This window comes from Sesamum indicum, linkage group LG3 (genome assembly GCF_026168435.1).
Source record: "Sesamum indicum cultivar Baizhima isolate 11 linkage group LG3, ASM2616843v1, whole genome shotgun sequence".
Taxonomy (NCBI): domain Eukaryota; kingdom Viridiplantae; phylum Streptophyta; class Magnoliopsida; order Lamiales; family Pedaliaceae; genus Sesamum; species Sesamum indicum.
The window spans coordinates 15975849-16003785 of record NC_142659.1 but is presented as its reverse complement, the minus strand read 5'-3'; the positions used below and the strand labels follow the sequence as shown (position 1 = coordinate 16003785).

The 27937-nt window shown below is 37.2% G+C and overlaps 4 protein-coding genes, 3 long non-coding RNA genes, 1 other non-coding gene and 1 pseudogene across 10 annotated transcripts; 6 read left to right on the top strand and 3 right to left on the bottom strand.

Annotated features, from left to right (window-relative positions):
* Positions 1–85: 85 nt before the first annotated feature.
* LOC105157705 (inositol oxygenase 1) lies at positions 86–2854 on the top strand. 2 transcript variants are annotated; one of them, XM_011074152.3, is made up of 11 exons: positions 86–311; positions 582–681; positions 1149–1230; positions 1332–1536; positions 1715–1774; positions 1865–1917; positions 2003–2125; positions 2227–2296; positions 2396–2474; positions 2547–2628; positions 2709–2854. In XM_011074152.3, exons 1-11 carry the CDS (start codon positions 281–283, stop codon positions 2733–2735), a joined length of 912 nt encoding a protein of 303 aa, XP_011072454.1. In that variant the 5' UTR covers positions 86–280; the 3' UTR covers positions 2736–2854. The 2 variants fall into 2 exon arrangements, with proteins under 2 accessions (XP_011072454.1, XP_011072455.1); XM_011074153.3 differs by having other exon boundaries at positions 89–311; positions 585–681.
* Positions 2855–10117: 7263 nt separating this feature from the next.
* Positions 10118–12248, top strand: LOC105157836 (putative late blight resistance protein homolog R1B-12; annotated as a pseudogene).
* A 729-nt stretch (positions 12249–12977) lies between these two features.
* On the top strand, positions 12978–13641 carry LOC110011749 (uncharacterized). The gene is made up of 2 exons (XR_002286831.2): positions 12978–13304; positions 13397–13641. It is a non-coding gene; the product is annotated as an uncharacterized LOC110011749 (long non-coding RNA).
* Positions 13642–14392: 751 nt separating this feature from the next.
* Positions 14393–14938, top strand: LOC148788727 (uncharacterized). The gene is made up of 2 exons (XR_016064509.1): positions 14393–14609; positions 14710–14938. It is a non-coding gene; the product is annotated as an uncharacterized LOC148788727 (long non-coding RNA).
* An 85-nt stretch (positions 14939–15023) lies between these two features.
* On the bottom strand, positions 15024–15241 carry LOC148788726 (small nucleolar RNA U3). Its single transcript, XR_016065019.1, has one exon. It is a non-coding gene; the product is annotated as a small nucleolar RNA U3 (small nucleolar RNA).
* On the top strand, positions 15091–16082 carry LOC110011691 (uncharacterized). The gene is made up of 2 exons (XR_002286722.2): positions 15091–15716; positions 15822–16082. It is a non-coding gene; the product is annotated as an uncharacterized LOC110011691 (long non-coding RNA).
* Positions 16083–18637: 2555 nt separating this feature from the next.
* LOC105157704 (GDSL-like Lipase/Acylhydrolase superfamily protein) lies at positions 18638–20354 on the top strand. Its single transcript, XM_011074151.3, has 5 exons — positions 18638–18976; positions 19080–19210; positions 19284–19517; positions 19610–19865; positions 19958–20354. Exons 1-5 carry the CDS (start codon positions 18742–18744, stop codon positions 20152–20154), a joined length of 1053 nt encoding a protein of 350 aa, XP_011072453.1. The 5' UTR covers positions 18638–18741; the 3' UTR covers positions 20155–20354.
* A 122-nt stretch (positions 20355–20476) lies between these two features.
* On the bottom strand, positions 20477–23933 carry LOC105157835 (uncharacterized). 2 transcript variants are annotated; one of them, XM_020692196.2, is made up of 8 exons: positions 23600–23929; positions 22697–23006; positions 22179–22432; positions 21758–22051; positions 21392–21672; positions 21235–21291; positions 20907–21128; positions 20477–20789 (listed from the first exon to the last, which is right to left on the bottom strand). In XM_020692196.2, the coding sequence occupies exons 1-7, from the start codon at positions 23778–23780 to the stop codon at positions 21039–21041; spliced, it is 1467 nt and encodes a 488-aa protein (XP_020547855.1). In that variant the 5' UTR covers positions 23781–23929; the 3' UTR covers positions 20477–20789; positions 20907–21038. The 2 variants fall into 2 exon arrangements, with proteins under 2 accessions (XP_020547855.1, XP_088735401.1); XM_088879275.1 differs by having other exon boundaries at positions 20907–21291; positions 23600–23933.
* Positions 23934–24168: 235 nt separating this feature from the next.
* AR791 (actin binding protein family) lies at positions 24169–27487 on the bottom strand. Its single transcript, XM_011074150.3, has 5 exons — positions 27268–27487; positions 26863–27146; positions 26702–26763; positions 25449–26222; positions 24169–25357 (listed from the first exon to the last, which is right to left on the bottom strand). The coding sequence occupies exons 2-5, from the start codon at positions 27014–27016 to the stop codon at positions 24455–24457; spliced, it is 1893 nt and encodes a 630-aa protein (XP_011072452.1). The 5' UTR covers positions 27017–27146; positions 27268–27487; the 3' UTR covers positions 24169–24454.
* Between the last annotated feature and the right edge of the window lie 450 nt (positions 27488–27937).

The following is a 27937-nucleotide window of genomic DNA, read 5'->3' as shown; positions in this document are numbered from 1 at the left end:
ATTATTTTTTTTTATTTTTATCCGGGAGAGATTAAAAAGAAAAAGAAAATATTTTATTTTATTTTTTAAAAAAAAAAAAAGAAAAAAGGGAAGAGGGGGAAAGAAAGATTTTCAGGGAAGGACTCGATGGCTCGGAATTCTCAGGGAAGGACTCTCCGGCAATTATAAATACCACTCCCCCCTTTTTTCTTTTCTTCACAACTACTAGTATTCCAACTTCTTCTTCTTCTTCTTCTTCAATAATCCCTCTCTCTCTCTCTCTCTCTCCTTGATTTTTAGGATGACGATCCTCATTCCTCAGCCTCAGTTTGGTAATATTTTTATTTTTTTAAAAAATAGAATCTCTAGGGTTTGGATGAAAAATGATTGTGCTTGTTTTTTTCTTGATTTTTGAGTCTCGGGGTTTGTGTATTTAGAATCTCTGGGGTTTGTTAGTAATCAAAAATTGAGTAGTGGGAAGATTTGTTTCTTGGGGGTTTGTTTATGTAGATTGTTGATGAGTGATTTTTATATTTTTAATTTAAGAAATTGTTGAGGAATTATATACTTATTTATGGTTGTTATGGACAAAAAAACAAAAGCAGGAATTGAAGTGGAGGAAAAGAGCAGTGCAAAGGAAGAAGTAGTTTTGGATGCAGGATTTTTGGTTCCAGATGCTAATGCATTTGGCCATAACTTTAGGTCTTTTCTCCTTTCACCCCCCCCCCCTCAACTTCTCTTTATTATTATTATGCCCCAACACTGATTAATTTTTTATTCAAATTATTACTCATTTATGAATCCATTAATTCTTCATCCCCCTTAATAAATGACTGGACTTATATGGACAAATTCTGGAAACTGCCTATGATCAAAAACCTCTGCTTTGGGAGTATAATTATTTGTATCTGTTGATCAAATTTCGGATCTTGGTGGACTCATATTTGATTTCCTCTATTAATCGGATTACATTTGCAAATATTTTCTCTATATCGCCCCTTAAGGCCCATAGTAACTGGGCTCTTCTAGCCCAAGAGTCCATATGCTGTCCAACACCTATCAATGGATAGTTCAAGCCCAAATGCTCCCCTTATTGGGCTTTTTATTATTAATAATTATTACTTTTTTCTTTTTCTTTTAAATAAGTAAATATTTACATGTGAAAATAGGGATTATGATGGTGAAAGTGAGAGGCAAGCAGGGGTGGAAACTTTCTACAAAATCAATCACATTAACCAAACCTATCATTTTGTGAGTTTTTATTACCCAAGAAAATTATTATGTATGGATATATTTCATTCTTTTTTTCTTTTGATTTGTAATTCCATTTATTTATATGGTGATGAGGACAGGTGAAGAGAATGAGGGAAGAATATGGGAAATTGGACAAGGTTGAAATGAGCATATGGGAATGCTGTGAACTGTTGAATGATGTGATTGATGAGAGTGATCCTGACTTGGATGAACCTCAAATCGAGCACTTGCTTCAGACTGCCGAAGCCATCAGACAAGACTATCCTAATGAGGATTGGCTCCATTTGACCGCCCTCATTCATGGTATTATTACCTCATCTAAATACATGATCGATAAGTCTCACTGTTTAAAACGTAATTCTGATATGTATTGAGTGTGAAAACATCAAACAGTGAGAATTAAGACAACATTGTAGGCATGTTTGTATGTGACTAGACAAGGTTGATGCCTTAGTAGTAAACCAACGGTGTTTGTGTTTAGATCTTGGAAAGGTTCTTCATCATCCCAAGTTCGGAGAGCTCCCACAATGGGCCGTTGTTGGTAAGCAAACCAAATAGATTGATGATGATACAAATGAATGTGTAATTTGCGTATGCTGAGTGGTAATGTGCACATGTATATGCATTACAGGTGATACGTTTCCGGTTGGATGTGCATTCGATGAATCAATCGTTCACCACAAGGTCCTTTTCCTCGTATCATTTGAAATGAAAATATGAATAATTCCATGCATGTATTTGAGAAAATTATCCAACCTTTCTGGTGCAGTATTTCGAGGAAAATCCTGACTACAACAACCCTGCTTACAATACCAAGTTTGGAGTGTACAAGGCAGGGTGTGGACTTGACAATGTGCTCATGTCATGGGGCCACGACGACTACATGTACTTGGTAAAAAGCAAATGTGTATGGAAATTGTCGACTTTTAATATTGGACGTCATATCCGACCATGGACTTACCTTTCAACAATTTCTCGATCCTCTCTTTTCAGGTCGCAAAGGAGAACAAGTCGACGTTGCCCTCAGCTGGTCTTTTCGTCATCAGATACCACTCATTTTACGGTAACCAAAAACGAAATACATATAACGAAGTGCAAAAAAGAAAAATTAGTATCCATGATTTGATTATGTAGCCTGAAAATTCGATATTTCATTATGCAGCATTGCATAGAACTGGAGCATACAAGTACTTGATGAACGAGGAAGATGAGGAGAACATCAAGTGGCTCAAAATTTTCAAGTAAATAAAAGCTAGAAAGTAGATGATATAATTCTTTTAATTGTCAATTAATGTTTGTAATCACATTTGCAGCAAGTATGATTTGTACAGCAAAAGTAAGGTTAGAATCGATGTGGAGAAAGTGAAGCCGTATTACCTCTCCCTCATTCACAAGGTAAAAAATCTGCAAAAAACTTGGGCAATTTTTACAATGATTCAATCCGTCTCTAATTTGAAATGGTTTTATTTTTACAGTATTTCCCGGAGAAACTCAGATGGTGAAATTCGTAAGTTTTTGAAGTGTTTGGATGATGCGGTGAGGGATGGGAAGAGTTGTATCAGTTTTCTGCTTATAAAATGTTGGATTTTCTAGATGGAATAAAGTTTGGTTTTTTATTTTACATTTGATGCGCTTTTTTTTTTTTTTTTTTGTGCGTTGGACAATATATTATTTGCTCGAGGGAACACGTTGCATTTAACTCAATAAAATAAGAAAAATGAAATAAAAAATAAGTATTGGTCAAGAGAAGTAACATAGTCATGGACCCTACATTTGAAATTTCCAAGTCTAAAACTATGTGAAGAAATTAAGACAGACTTTTGCAATTGACTTCTTATTTTAGGGTTAGTTACACTTAAATTCTTTTTAAAAATATAAATTATTTTTTTTTTAAATTAAACTTATACCTCCTTCAAAGATTTTATACCTAACTCCTTTTTATTATGATTTGGATGAAAAATATTAATGTTAACATATACAAATAAATATATAACGGGAATGTTAAATGAGAAATAAAATTAAAAGATTTATATAATTTTTTTTGTTGACATCAGTATTTTTCGTCCAAACTCTAGTGAAAGGGGTTCATGTGAAACGAAGAATTTTCGAAGTGAGTGTAAGTGTAATTTTAATTTCTTTTATGAAGAAAATATAATTTCATATTTTTTAAGGGATGTAAGTGTAATTAATCCCTTATTTTATAGTGGTAAGAAGTAGAAGAAAATTCTGAGAAGCTAATGACATCCTTTTCATGATAAAATATTATGAAGTTGGACACTGTTATATTCAACACACTATCTTCAATAACACAAGAAAACTAATTCCTCAGTCAAATCAAACCAGCAAAAATTCCAACTTACGTTGTTCTAGTCTTTGTGAAGCCAAGAAGACTTCATTTTTCCCGCAGCAAGACTTTGAATATCACCCCTCTCTCTCTATATATATATGTATATATATATATTGTATACAAATCTTCTTCAGAACAGCATCAACAATTAATGTTATCTATCTGATCATAATACATTTTATTACATCGTTTCATACATATAATTAAGAATGACAGCAAACAGCATGAAGACTCTCGTGGTGACATTCTTGATCATCGTTTTCGTGTTTTCCCCTGCACCGGTGCCATGCAATGCCGCTCGACTGACTTTCCTAGGTATATTTTTTCATAATTTCATTAAAATCGTGTTTTGCTTTCTTTATTAATGCATCATACAAAACCTCCCTGAATACAGTAAAAAATGGCAACAGAACCTCTAAACTTTTAGAAAAGAAGCTCATTATGCTCGTGTCAGGCAGTTGCGTGCTCTTATATTTTGCAGTATTTTTTGGCCTATTATTAATTTCATGGGAGGTTTTAGTTATTGCATTTAGTCGTATTTGCTCATCTTAGAGTTTTTCTTGTTTTGTCACAGAATCCGATCACCATAAGGCTGTGAAATGCACTTCTTGCAATTGTTGCACACCGCATGTACCTTCTTGCTGCTATTGTCCCGCCCGCGTCTGCCCCGATCAGTTGAAGAACTAGCTCCGATCAGTTGACAATAAGAATAATTGTTGCGGCTTTTGTGTGAACACATGTATTTTATTTGTTTCATACTATGTTGATGAAAGAATAACAATACACTGTCATAATAAATGGTGAATATTGGAAACATATTCTCCATTTTTCCTCTTTATTTTAGAGCCAAAAAATCAGTGAATCCCACAGAACTTCCTTTGAAAGAATCAGGAGTTGCAGTGTCAGTATTAGGACATGAAATGAAAGATCAGAGGATCAGCTTAGCATTTTTTTTGCCCCCTTAATTTTTCTGATGTTTGATGTCATTTTGAACCAAATATTAAGATCTGAGGTCCCATGATTTTGTACTAAAAGAACACCTTCCAGAAAGTGTGAGACTCGGATGTTGGGAAAATTTGGCCCAAACCAAAGGTGATGGGCCCTCACTTCGGACGGCCAAATCACACATGGCCCTGTGGGCCACTTACTCTCTTGACCCGACCCACAAAAGGTTCGACCCATTGACCCTACATATTTATACCTAATCTCGGTCAAACCCTAACTCATTTCTGCCTCTTCCTTCTCCCTCCCGAACCCTGGTCTCTCTCGTCTCTTCGGGTTCTTCCCATAACCCCTGGAGTCCTGTGTAACCTCCCCTTCCCAATAATGGCCGTTTCCCGGCCATTAATGGACAGCCCGTTTATATGGCTGGTCTGTTTTGGTTCGTGGGGATAAGCCGAAAACCGAACTCTCTCTTCTCCTGTCTCTCTGATACTCTGATATTGCCTTTGTGGCATAAGCCTCCGTGGTTATCTTAAAGCCTTTGTGGCATTCTCCTTTGTGGTTGAAATAGAACCTTTGTGGTTCGGTTTGCCTGAGTGGCTTGTGTGATTTGAGCAACCAGTGAGGTGCTCAACCTTTGGCCTTGTGTAGGCCTTGGGTTTTACGGCTCCTGAGCCTTACAGTTGTCTTTGACCCCGTTTATTGTTATCTTATTGTTTCTGGTTTATTTCTGGTTTCTGTTGTGCTATTCCTTAGATTACTTGTAATTCGTTATAGGAAAGCCTGTAATATTAAGTTATTGTTAATTTCTTCTCACCCGTAGTTAAGTTTACTACTGTAAGAATTCTGCTTGCTTTGGTTGCTCAATTTAATTGGGAACTTAAACAAATGGATGTAAAAACTGCCTTTGTTTGGAAACATCCCTGAAAAATTATGGTCTAACACTGATGTTGATTTATCTTCTCTTCGCATTTTTGGATGTTCTGCTTTTTGTCTTGTGAATGGTGATAAATTAGATCCTAGGTCCCAAAAATGTGTATTTATTGGTTATCCAATAGGTGTTAAAGGTTACAGATTGTGGTTAAGAAACCAACCAGGTTTTAAAGTAGTTGTAAGTAGAGATGTAATCTTCAATGAGTCTGAAATGCCTTGCTTGAACACTGCTTCTAAAACCACTGAGAATTATAACATTGAAAATACCTTTAATAAGGTGGAACCTAACACCCTAGATAACCAACAAGGGGAAGATTTAGGAGATAGAGAAGAAAATCAAGAAGATCATAATGAAATAGAAAATGAAGTCAACTCTGAAAACTCTTACCAACTAGTAAGAGATAGGGTACCTAGGCAACGTAGAATTCCTACTAGACTAAGAGACTACCACTTAGCTCTAAATGCTGAGAATATTGAACCAAATTCTTATGAGGAAGCTTTAGAAAACCCACATTCAAAAGAATGGTTGTCTGCTATGCATGATGAAATTAAAGCTTTAAAAGAAAATAAAACATGGGTCTTAGTTCCTAAACCTGAAAATGTCTCTGTGATTGACTGCAAATGGGTTTTCAAAGTAAAAGAAGAAGATAACAAGAAAAGGTTTAAAGCTCGATTAGTAGCTAAAGGTTTTACACAAAAAGAAGGAATAGATTATACTGAAATCTTCTCACCCGTAGTTAAGTTTACTACTGTAAGAATTCTGCTTGCTTTGGTTGCTCAATTTAATTGGGAACTTAAACAAATGGATGTAAAAACTGCCTTTTTGCATGGAAACCTTGATGAAAAGATTTATATGTCTCAACCTTATGGCTTTGTTGACAAGAAAAATCCTGATCTTGTATGTTTGCTTAAAAAATCTCTATATGGACTTAAGCAGTCTCCTAGGCAATGGAACAAAAAGTTTGATCAATTTATGCATTCCTTAGAATTCAAAAACAGTGCATATGATCCTTGCCTGTACTTTAAGTATGTCAATAATGTGCCTATTTTTCTTGTCCTATATGTAGATGACATGTTAATTGCCAGCTCTTGTCTAAGCATGATTAAAGAGTTACAGAAAAATTTGTGTAAAACTTTTGAAATGAAGGATTTAGGAGATGCTAAAAAGATACTTGGAATGAACATTGAAAGAAATAGGTCCAATTCATCTATTTTCTTAAATCAAACACCTTATATTCAAAGTATTCTTGAAAAGTTTTCTATGTCAACTTCTAAACCTTCTTCTGTGCCTCTTGCTGCTCACTTCCAGTTAAGTAAGGATCAGTGTCCAAAAACTGATTCTGAAAAAGAAAAGATGAATAAAGTGCCCTATTCTAATGCTATTGGTTCTGTCATGTATTTAATGGTTAGTACCCGACCTGATATTGCTTATTCTGTTAGCTGCTTGAGTAGGTATATGTCAAACCCTGGCTCTCCCCATTGGGAAGCCTTGAAACATCTTTTAAGATATCTTAATGGTACTAAGAAACTTGGTATAAACTTTTCAAAAAGTCCTAATGGAGCTAAACTTGTTGGGTATGTAGATTCTAACTATGCAAATGATAGAGATAGCAGAAAATCTACTACTTCATACATTTTTACTTTATGTGATGCATGTATAAGCTGGAAGTCTCAGCTACAAAACATTGTGGCCCTTTCAACCACTGAGGCTGAATATATTGCCACTACTGAGGCAATAAAGGAAGCCATTTGGTTAAAAGGATTACTTTCAGAAATTGGTTTTCTAAAAGAAAAACTCACTGTTTTCTCTGATAGTCAGTCAAGCATCCAACTTTGCAAAAATCCAGTTTTTCATTATAGGACTAAGCATATAGACGTAAGGTACCACTTCATTCGAGATGTGATAAATAAAGGTTTGATAAATCTTGAAAAAATAAAGTCTGCTGATAATCCTGCTGATATGGGCACTAAAAGCTTATCTTTGGAAAAGTTTAAAAGCTGTCTTGATATACTTAATATCTGAACTGTTATTCTGTAACCAGTTTCTTTCTTGCAGGGACCATCCTTTAGGCGATGATGAAAGCCTGAAACCCACCACCTTGGTTTGGACCAAGGTGGAAATTGTTGGGAAAATTTGGCCCAAACCAAAGGTGATGGGCCCTCACTTCGGACGGCCAAATCACACATGGCCCTGTGGGCCACTTACTCTCTTGACCCGACCCACAAAAGGTTCGACCCATTGACCCTACATATTTATACCTAATCTCGGTCAAACCCTAACTCATTTCTGCCTCTTCCTTCTCCCTCCCGAACCCTGGTCTCTCTCGTCTCTTCGGGTTCTTCCCATAACCCCTGGAGTCCTGTGTAACCTCCCCTTCCCAATAATGGCCGTTTCCCGGCCATTAATGGACAGCCCGTTTATATGGCTGGTCTGTTTTGGTTCGTGGGGATAAGCCGAAAACCGAACTCTCTCTTCTCCTGTCTCTCTGATACTCTGATATTGCCTTTGTGGCATAAGCCTCCGTGGTTATCTTAAAGCCTTTGTGGCATTCTCCTTTGTGGTTGAAATAGAACCTTTGTGGTTCGGTTTGCCTGAGTGGCTTGTGTGATTTGAGCAACCAGTGAGGTGCTCAACCTTTGGCCTTGTGTAGGCCTTGGGTTTTACGGCTCCTGAGCCTTACAGTTGTCTTTGACCCCGTTTATTGTTATCTTATTGTTTCTGGTTTATTTCTGGTTTCTGTTGTGCTATTCCTTAGATTACTTGTAATTCGTTATAGGAAAGCCTGTAATATTAAGTTATTGTTAATTTCTGTAACTGTGTAACGTGTTGTAATTGTGCCGGAGATCGATCCACTCCTTACATCGGACTTATAAGCTGCACAAGTACCTCATTTCTATTCGATATGTGATGGTAGTAGCAAATCTTGCATCAAATACCAATACGAGCGAGACAAGCAAACACCGTTTTCATAATCAATAAACAATGAAATTTAAGATGATCATACTCAACAACATATCTTCAAGAAATAGAAAATTAATCCCTCAGTCAAACCTGCAGAATTCAGACTTCTTTGTCCTAATCTTTACGAAAGCGGAAGGACTTAATTTTTTTCTTACAAAAAGACTTAAAACCACCTATATATATGCAGGGGTTCTTCAGAGTATCTCCAACAACTAATACAGGTTGTCTGATACTACTTACTACTCTGTTAGAATGGCAACAAACACTGTGAATAGTCTCATGGTCACATTCATGATCATCATGTTCGTCTTGTCTCTTGCATCCATGCCATCCTATGCTGCTCGATTCACTTTCCTAGGTATATACTAATCCCACTAAAGCTACACGTTTTCGCCTATGTGCTAATGCTTCATTATACTGTTCTTATTTTCTGGTTTGTTGCAGAATCTGATTTTAAGGGGGGGATGTGCGGTCCGTGTGCTTGTTGCAAACCTAATAACCCCCCTTGCTGCATCTGTGCCTGCCCGTATCTGCCCTGAAATGAAGCGCTCGTTTCGTTTTCAAAGCAAAGTGGATCAAATAACTGATGGAGCTTTTGTGTATTTAGCAGTGTTTGATGAATGAATAGTATACAATGTACGGTACAATAAATGTTTAAGACATTTCTGGTTATGGACAGATGAATATTGTATGTATGTTCTCCATTGCCTCTTTACATTTCAACACGTGCCACGAGCGTACGTTTTACTAGTATGTAAAAGACAGTGTAACATGAATCAGTTACAGTTCAGACCACTCAAACTGTCTATGCAATGTAGAAAGAAGATAGAAACAGCAGAATTGCTTGTTTCTTAGAAAATCAATATATAGAATTTTTAGTAGCCACCGTGTTGAATTATGTTTTGCTCGAAAAATATCGAATCAACGCAGTATTTTCTTGTGGAATGCGAAAAGCCAACCTGTTGTCTTAATTATTAGACTTCATTAGTCAATTTTCCCAATAGTGCAGGAGGTTATACTAAGTCATATAATTACGTTGCCTGTATACCTTATCTAGTAAGCATTTTTAAGTCAGCATCACTGGTTTTTAGGTATTGAAAAACCCTTTATGTATATAATGCAACAGTGTGTCTGTGAGTCGAAAAGATCAGATATGGCTTATGCGGCTCTTGTTTCAGTTGAACACTGGAACAGATAACTCAAAACAGATCACTGCTGCATCCTTTTTCCTGACAAAACACAACTTGAATTAGTCCATGAGAGCTTCTGTTTCTTGCTAGCTTTTCTTTAGGGTGATCCAACAGAATATGAAGAATTGGTTGGTCATCTGGAGGGAAAGATAAGAGAAGCGGCTTATCGAGCACAGACATCGTAGAGTTCCATGTCTTGAACCTCATTTGCCCTGAAAAAGAATGTAATGATCAGCCGCCTAGAGTTAAGCATGTTTCTTGGCGACTGCTTTTCGCTGTCCAAAAGGTCATGTCCTTACGGCCTCAACGCAAAAAGAGGCTGATGATGATGTTGATGTTTTTGTAAAGGTCTCCAAAGACTTGGGGGAGTTGGTGGAAGAAGTTGATTCCATTGTGGAAGGGGTGATGAAGATCAAGAAAAGAGATCATCAGAAGACTGAGGATCTGCTGTTCAGCAATTATCCAGCCTATATTGGTTGACCAAGACGAGGGCCTGGTTGGGAAACAGCCATGGCGGGATTTTATGAGGACATGGTGGCAATTTATCAGCTATGTGGAGGATCGTCTAATCTCCAGGTGATTCCAATTGTAGGGATGGGGGGAATTTGGTAAGACTACTTTAGCAAATAATATTTTTATGATCAGCTTATCGTGCATCACTTTCACGATCGTGCTTGGACAACGATAACACAAGAATATGATATAAAAGAAATTCTTCTAGGCCAGTTCTTTGACTACAGTTATCAATGAATTAAGTCGAGAAACAGAGGGAGTACTAGTGGAGCATTTGTATAAGAGCTTGAAGGGAAGAAAGTATCTCATTGTATTGGATGATGTGTGGAAGACACAAGCTTGGGATGATGTAAAGTTGCTATTTCCAGATGACCATAATGGAAGTCGGATCATCTTGACAACTAGGCTAGTTGACGTGGCTGTTTATGCCAACCCTTCTGCCCTTTTTCATCAGATGCAGTTCCTTAATAAGGATGCGAGCTGGAACCTTCTTCGACAGGAGGTGTTTGCCGAAGAATGCTGCTCTTCTGAATTGGAGGAAGTTGGAGTGTTCATCGCAAGAAGCTGTCGAGGACTTCCCCTTTCAATTCTAGTGTTTGCTGGGCTTCTTTCCATGGCACATAGGACATGATATCATTGGGAGAATATGGCAAGAGATGTAACTTCAGCTGTGACAGTGAATATCTTTGAGTTATAACCATTTGCCTCATCATCTAAAAGCATGTTTTCTCTATATGGGAGCTGGTTTCCCAGAAGATTATCAAATCCCTGTTTTTAAACTCATAAGTATGTGGATTGCTGAGGGATTTCTGAAGCCAGTGGGATCTAAAAGTTTAGAACAAGTGGCAGAAGAGTGTTTGGAGGATCTTGTGAAGAGAAGCCGGGTTCTGGTCGCTAAAAAGAGGTCCAATGGAAAATTCAGATTCTGCAGCATCCATGATCTCTTGAGAGACCTATGCATACGTAAAGTTCGATAGAAAACTTCCTTCACCACATTGGCAGCATCCAAGAAAGCATAGAGAACAAGCGCCGCCTTGCCTTTTCAGAACATGTAGAACGGGATCATTTTCAGAATGCAAATACAACTAAGTCGACTGTCCATTCTATTTTGTGTTTTTCTTACAATGACAGGGTGACAGGTTGCAGCCTGCTGAGAGTATTGGATGTACTCAAAGTATTCTTCGTGGCGTTCCCAGTTGAGATACTAAAGTTATTTCACCTAAGATACCATGCTTTCAACAGTGGTTTCATTGGCCACTGCACGCTTCCTCCATCTATGCCTAGACTTCAGAATCTTGAGACTTTAATAGTTGGTTCATCGGTCACATTCAGAACGACGGATCCCATGTTAGCTGCAACTTACCTATTTGGAAGATGCCACAACTAAGGCATCTCATCTTTCTCAAAGTAACCTTGTCGCCCCTTCCTTCCCTTGCTGGATTTGATGCTGTCCTAGAGAACCTGCAAACACTGTCCAGAGTCAGAAACTTCAGGTTTACAAGAGAGGCTGTCGCAATGATTCCAAACCTAAAGTCTGAAAGTTGTTTATACGAGTGAATCCTGCCAATATGAGCTCAACAATCTTGGTGCATCTCAAATTTCAAGGGGATACTCAACCTGTGACCTTTGGCGTTCCACACAATCTTAACAAGCTAACTCTGAGTGGTACCGGACTTTCTTGGAACGACATGCCGAATCTTGAAGTGCTCAAACTACTAAGTTGGAGTGTGAGAGGCACAGAGTAGGAACCTGTGGAAGGTGAGTTCCTCTGGCTGAAATTCTTGCAGATGGAATGGTTAGATCTCAAGCACTGGAGAGCAGAAAGCAGCCACTTCCAGAGGCTTGAGCACCTTATTATAAGGCATTGTTGGGCATTGGAGAATATCCCTTCTGAGATTGGAGATATATCAACTCTTCTAGTCATTGAGGTGGGTTACTGCAACTCAGCTACAGATTCAGCTGAACAAGTACTACAACAACAGCGGGACATTGGAAATAATGTACTTCAAGTTTATATTAGTTCTTTTTCGGAATAGAACGGTCAAGGTCGGCAAGCTGCATGATACTCTTTCGAGATAATTGTATTCTTGGTCCTTCAGGTTTTGTATGAAAACAATATACTTGATCAGTCCCCTCCTCCTGAATTATTTTAAGTTTCAGCTTCTATATATTTATACCGAGCAAACACAGATTTCAGAGATGTGAACTCAAGACAATAACAGAGAAAATCCTAGAAAAGGTTCAGGAGTTAATGTCAACATTAGGACAGGAAAGATCAGAAAATAATCTTCAATGATGAACCAGAAACTATAGCAGTTCTCTTATATTTTTGGTTTCTTAATTTTAGCCAAGATTGATGACATGTGAAAACAAATATGTAAGAACAACATCAGTCATTTAAAATCAGGTCAGCGGTTCTGGTATTGACAATCACATTATATAATTACAACCATACAGCTGATAGAACTTGGACAGCATCTAACAAAATCATTTGGAAAGAAAAAGAAAAATAAGAAAAGGGTCTGTTCCTCCTTGATTTGGTCAACAAGTTTACTACTATATCTTATGTGTTAGTCTCTTATCTTCACAATTTCAGTTGAGAATAGACAAATAAAAGAGGTTGTCACTATAATGGAAATAACCCCACATTAGTCGGAGGATTTGTCAGCTTTGTTTGAAGTCTTGCAATTTTATCCTGAAAAGGTATCTCACTAGACAACGAGACCGTACGCCTTATAGCTATGCCGTAGCAGCACAAGTTTCCCATCCCCCATCTGATATGAAATTGTAGTAACACATCTAGCGTCATTCATAAAATACGAAGAAATTCCTGATGAGCTAACGCCCTTATCAAGATCAATAAATAATGAGCTTTGAAATGATCATATTCAACAGCATATCTTCAAGAAATAGAAAATTAATCCCTCAGTCAAACTAGCACAAATTCAATCTTCTTTGTCCTAATCCTTATGAAACAAGAAGCACTTAAAAATTTTTCTCACAAGATGACTTTAAGCCACCTATATATATGTTTTGATCAAACATCTTCCTCCCAACAAGGTTGTCATCTGCTAAACAATGGCAGAAAACAATATGAAGAGTCTCATGGTGACATTCATGATCATCATGCTTGTACTTTCCCCAGCAGTAACGCCATCCAACGCAGCTCGATTGACTTACCAAGGTACTCAGCTACCTCATCAAAAAAGTATTTTTTGCCTATATATAGTTCTCATGTTGCAGTATTTTAATATTCTTTCTCCTAATCTGTTGCAGAATTCGGTGCTAAGTTAGAGAAATGCGGTCCTTGCTATTGTTGCCGGCCAGACACACCCCCCTGCTGCCTTTGCGCCTGCCCCGTTCCTCCATGAAATGCAACAGAACTAGTTCCAGTTTGGGCAGATTGTTGTTTACTAATAAGCTCAAGATATATGTAATGAAATCAAACTGGAGCTTTGATTTGTTATCTCATGTATTAATTTCAGCATTCGACAATAGATCAATAAAGCTTTGGTTCGTCATGCCTGGGATGTTTGGTCGTTTGAGTTTACAGTTCGGATCCTTTGTTCTAAACCAAACATATATTCCATGTTTAACGTCATGTGTACAAAATTCTTCCTGAAATATAAATGATGCAGAAAACCGTATATTATTCATAAACCACGAAGAGAAGCAATATGGCGAAATTCCAAAAGTACAATCTGAAGCAATCACAGCAAGTATCCTATTCAAAGAATCAAGAGAAAAATAAAGAGTGCACAAGTGCACATGGCAGGTCCCGATCGATGCTAACGCCACACCTCAGGAGCGTCTGGTGTGCCGTTTGTACCTATAACGTGTGTACATTAAATGCAATAGAATATGCAATAAGATTTAAATTAGAAAATCCAATCTGCGGACAGTCTTAGTATATCACTTGGCCATCTTTTTTTGAATAACGAGCAGTTTTGTTGATGCATATTTCAAATATTTACTTGCTTGAATACGGCTAGTAGAGTGTCGTACATTATTTGGAGTCGTACCAAAAATAAATAAATAAATTTTCCGTTGAAGATAGAATTGTGGATTAATAACCAGTAGACTATTTAATTTTTTAATTAAAGAGGAAGAAATCTAACATCATAATACAAGAGTTTCCAAGTATGAAACCAAAGATCATATCCAACTACAGATGGTTAAATATTAGAAATTAACACATAAGTCAAACATGTAGAACCTTCAAACTTGTCTGACTTCTGACCTCCTCATAAAACAACATCAAAAATAGAAAATTGTGTTGGTCAGATAGCCAGAAAAGCCACTTACCATTATCCTATATATACACTAACTAAAATCCCCTGAAAATGTCATAATCTGATAACTAACACTAATCAGGTTTTTAAGGAACCAATTATGGCAGCAAACACCATCATGGCAACTTTTCTCGTCCTCATGTTTGTGTTTTCCCCTGCATTAATGCCATGCGACGCAGATCGTTTTACCCTCCAAGGTAAATTAATTAATCCCATTAACTACTGTAATTAGTATATATATAAACATATTATAGATTTGCTTAAATTTTTCTGCTCTTTTTTTGTCATTATTAGCAGAAATATATGGTGTTAAGGCTGCAGAGAAATGTGGTCCTTGTGAATGCTGCCGGACTCTTACACCCCCTTGCTGCCTCTGCGGACCCTGCCTTCCTCCTCAGCCCTGAAACAGAACACGGCTCAGTACAAGCACAACATATGAATAATTCATGCACCTTAATTTGTGATTTCATGTACTTTACTACATAATTGTTCGAATATTTGTCTACGTGAAGCTTTATCCACATTTTATGCCTGTGTAATAACATTGGACTATATTATTACAAAAGGATTATGGTAATAATCCATGAAAAAGGATAAAATATTTGGTTGGAAGTCTGTCAGACAGCTGCAAGACCATCCCAGCTGGCTAGAGCCAACTGAGAACGATCCTCTACTGCTTCACCAACTCAGAACCTGAGTTGAGAAGCTGTTAATCACGCTCTGGTCAAGCAGCCATAGTTCATCCACCAGACTTGGTTTCCTGTCTCCTTAGAACTCAAGGATACAGAGGTACGAGCCTATAGAACAGATCCTGTTCAAGTAAGGTCGTACCCATCTACTCCAATGTTCTACTATAAAACTCGAGACCTTGTTTCGTATATTTTCGATGTGGGACATTAAGCCAGCCACTCTTTATTTGATTCTAATAGTTTTTCCAAAAAATAAAAATATTTATTTTTTATTTTAAGATAATAACAAATTTTCAAGGAAAATTTAATGCAAGCATAGAAATTCAACATTCAAAAATCAACTGCATCTCATTCTTGACTTCACCCTTCTGAATCCATGTGCAGGATAGTCAAAACACAACTTTCTTCCACAAACAACACATATAAATAATATATGCACCCTCATTCATACATCCATCACTGCAATACCAATTCTAATTTTTACACTACTATTAATTTGTTTCAATATGGCAAGCAACAACTTGAGGTCCATCGTGGCCACGCTCATCGTTTTCGCCTTCGTTTTACCTCCGATTTTGCCAACAGGTGATGCCTCTCGACTCACCGTTGTCCAAGGTAGTTTACCTCAAACTTTCGTTATTTTTAAGCAATTTTGCTCGTTGGGCTTAGTATATGATCCTGAATCTTCACGTGTATAAAATATTTTCTTCTATTCGATAGAGGTGATCGCAAAAAGACCAATATGCCCAGCTTGCGTGTGTTGCGAGCCTCCACCGCCAGGCTCCTGCTGCCGCTGCTGCGCCTCTCCTTCCCCCATCGCCTTCCAGCCCCAGAACGGCCAGCCATGATCGCTGCAACGCTTCCCCCACTCTGAATAAGGACTCTAAATAAGTGAATTGTTCCACAATTTCATGATTTCTTGATTGAATCATGTAATAATAATATTGACTTATGTCTGAACTCATATTTGCTTTCCTTAAAGTATGTCCAAATTGTTACATAATTTCATGATGGAATTACATATTACTTATTTCCAAATGCAAAAGTCATTAATGGTATTCTCAATAATAGACACAACAACAACAAACCCTTCTTCCAAATTAAATTCGTACCTACCCTAAATCCTAACCCACCCGTCCTTGGCCCCAACACCCGCACAACTCCCACGTTACATGTCCAAATTTTCAAAGGAAAACATGAATGAAACTTCCAACACAACAAACCAACTGTTCAAGATTTTGGAACTTTATTACTAGATTTTTGTATGTAGTCTCTATTTTATTGGAAAATAACAGAATTGATAGAGAGATATGACCCGACATGGCCTGAATTATAATTACTGAATTCAAACAATTCTTTCAATTTAGGATGCATGCACGGAAATAAGAAAGAAAAATAAAATGCAAGAACACTGGAATTTTTTATACATTTACGATCAGTGAGAAAACTTCTGCTTTTAAAAAAGTAATGTTTATAGTAGCAGAATCAAAAGCGAATGTTATTTGTAAAAAAAAATGAAAAACAGATAAAAGCTAAATTAAGTAGTATTTGGGGAAAAAAACTACTTCTAAAATAAGTTTAACTGATTAAAAATCATTTTATCCCAGTATGTTAAAAAGATACTATTATTGCTTAATATTTGCCCTTATTTTTATTAATAATAAATTATTTTTTCTCAAAAAATAACACATTTTAATTCAATTAGTATATTTCATATTTATTTTATAAATATTTATCATTTATATTGTTAAAATATTTAATACTAATAGAAAAATTGAACATTTAATTGAATAATGTTCCAACGAAGTAATATAATCATTCATTTATACACAATAAATAAATTTGCACGATTGACAAAAGAATATGTTTATATTAATTAATCACAATAATTTAATTTATATTCTTTTATAATATATGAATAATATTAGATAATGTAACAAATAAAATATTTTAAAATATTAAATATGTGAAAGCACATGTTTATTAGTGTTAAATTATTCAAATTATTTGAAAACTCTAACATTAACTTTATATGTGCAATTTAAAAATTAAAATAAAGATTATTGTAATGAGAGTAAAGTAGTTCAAGAAAAGTTGACTTTATTTACAAAAAAGTCAAAGCAGCTAAAAGCACCCCTAACATATATACTCATATCATTACAATAGATGACGAAATCATCAATTCTTGAATTAGTGTGCCTATAAAATATATGTAAATTACAACATCCCCTAAAATTTGACATAATTATGAATACTCCCTCATTGTTTGAAAAATTACAAACACTCCTTGATGTATGATGAAAATTATGTAACTTTGGACGGAGTTATGAAATTGTCAACCTTACCCTTACTTTATAATTTTTAATCCACAAGAGCATTTTGATCAGTTCACCATAAACAATAGATGGAAACCTAATGGATCGGGTTAATTATTAGACAATCGTTAAAATTAGGGGTTATTGATGATTTTTCAAACAATGAATGATATTAATAATTATGTCAAACCTTATGGGATGTCGTCATAATTTACCCTAAAATATAATAAAAAATAACCAATTATTACAGACTACAAGTGAGGTCAGACTACATAGTCCAATACCTTAACAGCTCAATATTCTGACTAATTTTGAACTCGATGTGTCTTAATGAGGCAAGACTCTAATCAAAGTCATCAAGACCCTAATCAATGCAGCTCTTCATGCAGTAATTAATACAATTACCTAAACTCAATTATAAATCTTTGGAGAAAAAGAAGTTGGACCTATTGACTTCATAGCACACAATTATACACTTAGACCAAACCCCTACCCTCATAACTCTAAGCCAAAGTACTCAAATCAATGCATGTAATAAAATTCAAATTTCAGCCCAACATTCGATTTCCTCAGCCTCTCCCTCCAAAAATTTGGACCAAATGCTAAATACAAGGTTGTTCTTTTTACTACATGCAACACTCTTTAGTCTAGGAATGTACTAGTTCATTTCTGGACCATAACGTGTGATGGAACGATGAGCTCGAAAAACGTTTATGGATCAATAAATTTCTCGACTAAAACAGTTGTTTGTATATCGAATGTCGATTTCATGCAGCTTAGATTTTTGTTGTTAAAGATAGCATGAGTGGGCGAAATTTGTGTCAACAAATTAACTCACATCACATGCTTGCATTACTGCTCCAGATCGCGTTCCCTACATATATCCCCCCAACTACTTTCTTGCGCGTATCTTAGTTGTGAGATGGTAATTGCACTTGCCCGTCGTGTACATCAAGGGCCAGCATGTGATGATGCATTACTCGTTTTGGTATGATTTTTTGATTAGTTAGATTCAGATGAGCATCGGAGTTTATATGCTGTTCAAACCCCTTTTAAGAATAACAAAATGACAACTAACGGATTTAGTGTATAAAGTATGTGTAAGCAAATAGGGGTACTTTATAGTTGTGTTATTTATTGAGGTGCTTTAATGCAGCAGAACTACCTTTTGAGTAAACCATTAATGTCGATCCCAACGCTCATCTTCCCTTATTCAACACAGGACGACTTTATCAGGATTCAGGAAATTCAGCAAACACACACACACATATATATATAAATTGTCATAGCTGAAGAAGGCCTTGAGATTCAGGTCTGAGTGAAAAATGGGAGTTGTTTTAGCATACACATTGGCTGTAGCCCTCTTCTGCAGTTTTGGTAACGCTCAGGTGACGTTAGTCCCCGCAATTATAACGTTCGGGGACTCAGTCGTGGACGTGGGGAACAACGACTACATTCACACCATATTCAAGGCAAATTATCCACCTTATGGCAGGGACTTCAAGAATCAAGAAGCCACCGGCAGGTTCTGCAATGGGAAATTAGCCACGGACATTACGGGTAAGTTAAAAATGTAGTAGTTTTAAGGATCAAGAGTTCGAGGTTTATGAATAAATTCATTACATTATAAGCTAAAGATTGACTTGGGTTGCTGATTCTGCAGCTGAGAATCTTGGATTTACGAGCTATCCGCCGGCTTATCTTAGCCCTCAGGCATCAGGGAAGAACCTTCTCCTAGGAAGCAACTTTGCTTCTGCTGGTGCTGGATATGATGAACACACATCCCTTCTAAGTGTAAAGACTTGATTTTGTGTCTTCGTATTTTGAAACAGATAAAAACTTTGCTAAGTTGTTTCCTGTTTTGCAGCATGTAATTCCACTGTCGCAGCAGTTAGAGTACTACAAGGAGTACCAAGGAAAGCTGGCAAAGGTAGCAGGGAGTAAGAAGGCAGCATCGATTATAAAGGACGCGTTGTACCTTGTTTCTGCTGGCAGCAGTGACTTTATCCAGAATTACTATGTCAATCCTTTCCTGAACAAAGCCTATACTCCTGATCAGTATTCCTCGTACCTTGTCAGCAGTTTCACAAGCTTTGTCAAGGTAAATTTGATTGCCATTATCATGTATTATAAGCCAATTGCTGCCGTCCATCAAGATTGGAAACTGAAAGGAGAAAGTTTTGGAATGTACAGAGTTTATACGGGCTGGGAGCAAGGAGGATTGGGGTGACTTCACTTCCACCGCTGGGTTGTCTCCCGGCTGCAAGAACGATATTCGGCTTCCATGAAAGTGGCTGTGTCTCAAGGATCAATACTGATGCTCAACAATTCAACAAGAAGATCAACTCGGCTGCAACACAGCTGCAGAAGCAGCTTCCAGACGTCAAGATTGTTGTTTTTGATGTCTTCAAGCCCCTCTATGACCTCGTTGCAAATCCTAAGAAAAATGGTAATGTCCACATGAATAGCATCTTAGGAAACACCAACCTCTTAAAACATGTACGAGTAATTACTATCTGTGTTGTTTCCTTTGTTTTGTAGGCTTTACAGAGGCAACAAGAGGTTGTTGCGGAACAGGAACTGTGGAGACAACATCGTTGTTGTGCAATCCCAAGTCGTATGGCACCTGCACCAATGCAAGTCAGTATGTGTTCTGGGACAGCGTGCATCCCTCTCAGGCAGCTAACCAAATTCTTGCTGATAGCTTGATAATTCAAGGGATCTCCCTCATTGGTTGATAACTGTATTTGCTATAATTTCTATCCGTGCAATAGTAAAAGGTCTCAAGAGTGTTACTACTTTCGACTTTCTTTACTTCTTTGTTCTTCATCTTGAATCTCTCTTTTACATTGTCCCTCGGGGAAAACCAGGTCATGTACCAGTAATTTGTAGTCCTAATAAGGGCAACCACGTATTGAAATAGTCAAAAGTTTATATACAGCTGCTCCAAAGTCTCTTATTGAACTAAGACTCTCTTATTTTTTGCAAGAGACCAATCAAGTCATACATTTCATTACTGAAGACACACTGAAACACCAGGCAAATGGCACATCTGCTGAGAAGAAATATGAGATTCCAAACAAAAATCCGCTGCCATGTACAACAGTTTGGGTCCTACTATGTACATCAATTTCTTTAATTCGTAAAGACATGAAAACAATCTACGTGTTAGAACTAGCATACAAGATTCGGTTACAGGGATCAGTAGTGCAAGAGCAATCAGAAAAGAGTTGATCTTTCAAAACTTCAAAATTGTCTGAAACAATTCCTATTTTTTCCCTCATCAACAATTGAACAGCCTTCTCAGTATGCATTGTCAAGTATCCAACTTGGTCATTGGCAACTGCAGTCATCACTAGCTCTATACACAAAGCTGCAGAAAGAATAGGAGAAGAGAGTACTCAGCAGTCTTAAGATCAGGGAAGTGTGTAAGTCGAAATTTGTAGTTGAACGGAGAAAATTATTCATCTTTGAGATAGAATTTACTGACCTGAATATTCTGAACAATAGAGGGATGCAGGTAACCAGGGCTTCTATTGAAAATATAAGGAGATGTCTCATGGAAAAGGTTCTCGTAGTACCTGACCCTTTACATCATTCCTTCCCATCGCCGTTAATGATCTTATTCTGCACTGCTCCATGGTTTTTGACCCTTGGAGATCCCTTCATACCTATCTTGTCTACACCAATCCAAACTAGCAAGCTGCATTGGCTGTCCATCAGAAGAGATAATTTAATGAAAATATAAATAAGTTAGGAGAAGAATTATCTTCAAGAATCAGCAAGAAATATAAATAAGAGGACAAAAGGAGACAGACTAGGTTTCGTCCTATACAATCCTTAGAATTCCAAACGGGAGTGTGTCTCGGAGGGATCTGCAGTTGCAAAAACCAGAATTCTTGTGAGGGTATTACACTGGATTATGAGGAAAGCAAAATTTTATCTGTATAAGTTTTTTACAAATGTACAACTGACGCTTTGCAAGTTCTGAGCTTGAAATGGATTAGGCGGACTGAAAGATCCAACAAAATTTGAGTATAAAGTAGGATGCCATGGAATCATTTGTTTCGTAGGAATTGGAGAACTGAAGAGAGGAGAGTCGCAGTGCCGTGGCCAATGGTTACAAGTACAAAGTGGCTGAGGTGTGAAATTTGCATAAGACTGCCAATGGCTATAAAACTGCTGCAAACTGTTAGTTTGTTGTTCTTTGTTTTGAGCCCATGCCAGATACAGTGTCCGTCCTTGGAAAGGGGTTCCTGTGTAATAGACGAAAAAGTTGAAGAAAATGGGAAAATAAAAGTATCCAAAATAGACAGAGGATAGAGAGCAGCTATTTCATACTGATTAATGAATTCAAGGCCTTGTTCGCCTCCACTTGACACGAAAAGCGTACAAAGCCAAATTCTTTGCTGACTCCATCACTATTCCGGATCACTTTAGCTGAAACTACTGTCCCAAAATGACTGAAAATTTCTTCCAATTTTCTGTCATCAATGGATCCATCGAGATTCCTTACATACAGAGTTGAATCATTTGATTTCTTATGGTGATCAGTACCATATCCATACTGTTGTCTAAAGTGCTCTTTTCTTTCAGCTTTCTCCAGAGCCTTGCCCACAAAGAGATTCTTTGACCCTAAACATACAAGATAGTATTTGTTAAAGCAATCAACCTTGCACAAGTATACCCATCTTTTATAATTAAAGGGCAAATGAAAAGCAATCAATGTTTTCACAAGAAGCTGAGGAAAGAGAATGTTTACCAATCAGTTCTCCATGCAAAGCCTCCATGGCTTTTTTGGCTGATTCATGTGAATCAAAGTTAACAAACCCAAACCCTTTTGATTTCCCCTTCTCATTCTTCATTATGACTGCACTGATGACCTTCCCATGTTCTGAAAACTTATCCTTGAGGACGTCCTCTGTGATGCATTCATCGAGATTTTTCACATACAGGCTTCTGAAACCTGGTTCTCCAGCCTGTCTCCAAATCTTTCTTAGAAATTTGGAGACATATCTGATAGAGACCATAAGTATTATACTTAATATATACAAACACTCATGCAAACAGTATATGTCTATGTATATGCAGTGAGAGAGAGAGAGAGAGAAAGTGAAGAGGAATCATAATCTAACAAAAGAAAACCAAACAAAATCAAGAAAGTGGAAAGCATAAACGGTGGAAAAATTCGGAACTTGCAAGATATAACATGCAGGAAACATTGTTAAGCATGAGAAATAAGAGTTAGAATAAACAAGTGGCAGAAGAGTGCTGACTCACAACTTCTTGCCTTCCAGCACAGTATCATGGAGAGCTTTGAGAGCTGCCATGGCTGTATCTTCTGAATCAAATTGAACAAACCCAAAACCCTTACTGATCCCATTTTCCTCAGCAACTTTGCAAGAAAGTACTGTTCCATGTTTGGAGAAAATTCCTTGCAATCGGGCGCTGGAGATCGATTTGTCAAGATTTTTCACATAGAGGTTCCCAATGCCATTCATTCTTGTAACGGGATCCTTCTGATACCACATAATTCTCATAGATTTACCCCTTAATATGGTATGGTTCAGAAGTCTTAGAGCACTAAAAGCTGATAAAAGCAAGAGTATTCATCAGAATCGTGATTAAATATATGTAAGAGAAGAGGGACCAAGAAACAATTGACTAGATACACAAAAGCTATATACTACATCATGACCCTAACATAAAGCTAAGAGAGAAAGACAAAGTTCTGTATCAAGAAAGACTGAAGTCCCTTAAATTAAGACGGAAACAAACAGCGAGGACAAGAATCCAGAAACAGTTCTCATGAAATGTCTCTAATTACCCGAGGACTATTTACCCGATACTTTCCGGAACAAGAACTCTTTTATATTCAATCTGTGGATCAAGAAGCTTGATAAAGGAATAAAAGTTCACACTTCCCGTTACCAAGAAACAAAAGTTATTGTAAAGAGAGACTCACAAAAGCAAAATTCAAGAAAATCCATTTCTTCACTCAATTACTCCCAAAGAAGGAAAAAACAGAATGTCGCAGATAATCGAAAAAGCAAAATTCATCAAAAGAAAATCCCATAACCAAGACATAGAACACTTCCGCCACACATAACCATCATCCGACAGTACATGTTCAAACATAAGTATCGACTGAAAAATATACTTAAACTGAACAAGCAAATTTACCATGAGCAGGAAACCAGAAATTGACGAAAGCATGGCAGACGGATTTGGGGAAGAGCTTGTCACGGCACAGACGGACTGAAGCAAGCGGGCCAACCTGTCCAAAAGTCTTACGGAGGTCCTCTTCTGTAACATCCGGGTGCAGATCACCCACGTAGAGTGAGGTTCTTGAAAGAGGATCCATCGCAATTTTCTTGACTTTGTTCAAGAATCAAAAGAGAAACTTTAGAGAGTTAGCGAGAGAGAGGGAAAAGTGAACTTGAGAAATATGAGATACTACTGAAACTATTTCAGTATGTATACTGCTTTTGTCTCTCTGTGAGTGGTAGTTATATAACTGTCATATTTCGCTACGGTGTCGAATAACGGCAGTCAGTGGATTGTCCTCTTGTTGGGCCAAAAATATTTCATTTTTCAATGCATTGTTAAGAGATAATTTAGGAAACATGGCTGATTTACTGATCTTATTACATTGTTAATTTATTTTTTCCTTTTTTCTCAAAAAATATGTATTTCTCCCACAAGAAGTAATCTGGAAGACACCTAACACACTTTTCAGAGTTTGAGAAAAATGAGAAAAGAACTATTTGCATTAATGTTTGCACACAATTATTACTGCAAGTATATGAGCATCATTTTCTTTACAATCTTCACCTTTTTCTATATTGATTTTCAAGCATCTATGGTTTTACATACATGACTATCTATGCAAATCACTCAAACAAAGGCCACAACCAGCTACAAAATCCTACCTATCCAGAGCACCCCTCTTGCAATAATTAGTGCAGCAGTGCACTTTCAACAATGTTATTACCTATTTTCTTGGAAAAAGAAGAATGCAAAACTCTAACAAAGATGTCAAAAGGAGCTAAGTGAGGCCGATCTCCGACGAAATGATGATTTCCCACGAGAGTTTTTCAGGGCTTCCGCATATTTCACCAGTTCAGTGTTTTCTGCATTTTGAGCATCTTGCTGAGGCTGAATGCTTGGGGACGAACCATCATCGTTTATCGAGTCAATTGTTCTGAAGATGCTCAAGGAACCATCATCACTGGTTCTTCCAGAACAGTTGCTGCTTTGCCCAGGGGTACTCTTTTGACCTTGTGAACGAGATCTCTGGAGATTGAAAGAATGTCTAGAGAAATCCTCAGATGAGGCTCTTGTTCTCTTCATGGGACCCTCAGCTTCAGGGTCTATTCCTAGTGAAATGCCTGAATGAAGATTACTAGAAAATCTACTTAGACCATCGTTGACAGAAACAGCTCTTTCAGGAGGCGAGTGTGGTGTTTGAAAATGATGGTGATTGTCCTTTCCTCGCCACAGCTTCATCAACTTGGACAAGACTTTTGTCTTGCTTGAATGGTTCATCTTGTTAGCTGGCAGATTGTCGACAGGGAAGTCGTCATGTTCCCCCGAGTCTGTAAGATAAGAAGCCTGAGAAGTAGACCACTGATCAGAATCGAAATCGCTAATATTAAGTCCCTTGTCCCCCGAACCTTCTCTATTTGCATATTCAAGAATGAGCTGTTTCGCCTTCTCTTCAGACTTGGGACTTAATGTTTTGCTGAGATCCCTAGCAGTGGTTTTACCTGGGCCCGGCTGATAATTTCTCATTTCATAACGCAGGCAAGCATTTATCCATCTGAGGTAGACGAGCTCTTCAATATCTGTGCACCGGTCAGCTTGGATTTGTTCAATTTCCTTCCTTAATTCTTCGTTTTTCTGTCTTAAAAGCTGACTTTCTTCTTTAAGTGCTCGTATCTGAACCAAAATATCCCATGTATTGGCATAAAAGATTGATATTCCAATTCAAGAATTAAAGGAAATCAAAAAATCACAAACAAAGCATTACCTCTTCATTGTCTAAAGCAGATGTAGCAAGCATTTGTAAATACTCCAGTTTCTGAGCCAACTCAGAATTTTCCAGCTTCAGACTGTCGTTGGACCTCTTCATCTCCTCTAACTCCTCCTCCAGTTCCTTCCTTTTCTTTAGCTGCATTTCCACATCTTGATCAACTTCAACAGCCTTCATTTCCGGGTCCCGAAGCTTCATCACTCTTTCTTGAAGGGACAAGATATGCTCCCTATTTTGTTCCGCATCAGACCTAAGTTTCTTCCTTAACAGTTTTATCTTGGCTTTGGCAGCTTCAAGCTCTGCCACAACTTTTGCATAATCAGCTACTTGTGCCTGTAGTCGTCTGTTATCCGCCTGCAATGACTCTATCTTAAGGTTATAAAGTTTGGTCTCCATGTTGTTTAATCTTAACCGGTTCTGGAGCTCCATGAGAGCATTTTGCTGCTCTTTAAGGCCATAATACTCAAGCAGTTGAACCTCCAGGTACCTCTCCCTTTCTTCAAGAATTTTAACCTTATTCCTTAGGCTCCTGATATCTCTGGTTTGTTCCTCATCTTCAGCGTATTTGTTTCCCAAAGGTGATGCTACATCGGGAGCTAAGGATTGCCCACTCATCCCAGGAGAAATATCATCTGTGGGGACCATATTACATTCTTTTACAAGCTGACTAAACTCTGGTAAGAGAAAACCATCTCTATCTCCATTGCATCTACCACTTGAGGAGAGATCACTGATGGAATTCTGGGAAGCAATTTTTGGGAGAGACGAATCCTGCAAGAGAGAGTACGATATCTATGATCAAAACGGAAAAGCCGATTGCCAAGCCTCGAGACAGAAACAAACTAATAATGATTTAAAGTCCAGATTGGTCAACAACACAAGTTCTACTTCCCAACCAACCATCAACTAAGAAAGGGTGCCTTCTTCAGCTCCACTGTTTTCTTTACAAGACGGCGTAACCGGAAAAATCACTTCAGACACAGTCCACAATCAAATCAAAACTACCAAATCCAATTACTCTCATCCAACCCACGATCCAGGAAAATAATTCCTCAATCATGAAGATGACTTTCAATTCATGGTATCAATAAGATTACTAGTTTACTAATACCCTTTCCAAGAAAGAACAAATTTATAGAGTTTCACTTATGAACCATATATCTAAATTTACATAAGTTAAAAGAGGGATCTAATTTTCATGTATAATTCTGTGCTGCAACTAAAGAAGACCTCCAGGATTTTAGTGGTACCTGCAAAGCGCGATCCGCAACCCCACCATCTTCCCTTCTTGAACAAACCTGACTGCCCTTACCTGTACATATGCATCACATATAAATCAAAACAGAAGTATACCAAACCAAACAAGAACATAGAATTTTAGGACAAAGACGAACAAGTAAAAAAGTCGAACCTGGAGAATTCAGTGCAGGTTTTGGAACAGAGGGCTTAATTCTTTTACTTCTAAAAAAGGTATAAACAATCCCACCAAGAGAAAAAGCCAAAGCCGCACCAAGTTTCAGAAGCACGGGGCTTATGGGACTTTCCCTTTTCTCTTTCACACCCATTTTCAAACAACAACAGCTCAAAATACAATTCTTCAATCATTTACAAACAATACACACACACAAAAGATCACATGCTATATGACCAAAGTCAGCAAATCCCTTCATCATCATCATCATCATCATCATCCATCTGAATCAAAAAACAAAAAAAAACCCATCTCAGAGAAAACAGCAACTCTCAATCCCGACCCTTTTGGTCAAAATTCAAGAATCCCACAAAAATTAACTGAAAAAATCATGATGGGACTTACTGAAACAACAAGAAATCTGTTGTTGCATTGAATACGATGAGTCTCTGTTTTGCAACCAAGAGTATGAGAAGAAGCAGCAAGAATCACAAGTTGGGGCAGCGGTGTTTGATTTTGAATTGCTGTACTGTTTCAGTCAGGTTTGAGTAATTTTCTTGTGTTTATTTTAGTTATTAATTGTTGTTGCATCCGGGGAACAGTTGCGTATGAACAACCTTAATTTATTCTGTTTAGGTGGCTTTAACATGCAGACCTTTAATTTAAAACTTCAAGTTTGGCCCATCCCCAAAGACAATGCCCATCAAATATTTGTCTTATGTCACATCTAAGCATTCACTTTTCTTTTTGGAACAATTAGCTTTAATTAATTTTTTTTCTTGATTTTTTCAAATTAGGTCGGAATAAATTCATCATTGATGTAAGATATTTTTTTAAATAAAATTACAAATAGATCACCAAACATCACATAATACACCCACATAAAATATTAAATTTTATATTCTCGATGAAATTGGACTCAATATTCAAGTGAATAATTGAGCTCTTGACTACCAGATCATCGTATTGGTGGTTTTCTCTTGATTTTTTTATAATAAATGATTCTAACATATGACGCCTTCATAATGCATTAAAGTAATTGCTGGGGAGACAATTATCAAATTAGTCGTGTAAT

Coding starts and splice junctions, on each gene's coding strand:
- AR791 (XM_011074150.3), bottom strand. CDS start 27,016: ATGGGTGTGAAAGAGAAAAGGGAAAGTCCCATAAGCCCCGTGCTTCTG. Junction 26,764..26,862: donor ACCTGCACTGAATTCTCCAG/GTTCGACTTTTT, acceptor GCATATGTACAG/GTAAGGGCAGTCAGGTTTGT. Junction 25,358..25,448: donor CTGCTTTAGACAATGAAGAG/GTAATGCTTTGT, acceptor ATTTTGGTTCAG/ATACGAGCACTTAAAGAAGA.
- LOC105157704 (XM_011074151.3), top strand. CDS start 18,742: ATGGGAGTTGTTTTAGCATACACATTGGCTGTAGCCCTCTTCTGCAGT. Junction 19,211..19,283: donor AACACACATCCCTTCTAAGT/GTAAAGACTTGA, acceptor CCTGTTTTGCAG/CATGTAATTCCACTGTCGCA. Junction 19,518..19,609: donor GTTTCACAAGCTTTGTCAAG/GTAAATTTGATT, acceptor TGGAATGTACAG/AGTTTATACGGGCTGGGAGC.
- LOC105157835 (XM_088879275.1), bottom strand. CDS start 23,780: ATGGATCCTCTTTCAAGAACCTCACTCTACGTGGGTGATCTGCACCCG. Junction 22,052..22,178: donor TTTGCATGGAGAACTGATTG/GTAAACATTCTC, acceptor TTGTATGTTTAG/GGTCAAAGAATCTCTTTGTG. Junction 21,673..21,757: donor GGCCTTGAATTCATTAATCA/GTATGAAATAGC, acceptor TCTATTACACAG/GAACCCCTTTCCAAGGACGG.
- LOC105157705 (XM_011074152.3), top strand. CDS start 281: ATGACGATCCTCATTCCTCAGCCTCAGTTTG. Junction 1,537..1,714: donor TTTGACCGCCCTCATTCATG/GTATTATTACCT, acceptor GTTTGTGTTTAG/ATCTTGGAAAGGTTCTTCAT. Junction 2,629..2,708: donor ACCTCTCCCTCATTCACAAG/GTAAAAAATCTG, acceptor TTATTTTTACAG/TATTTCCCGGAGAAACTCAG.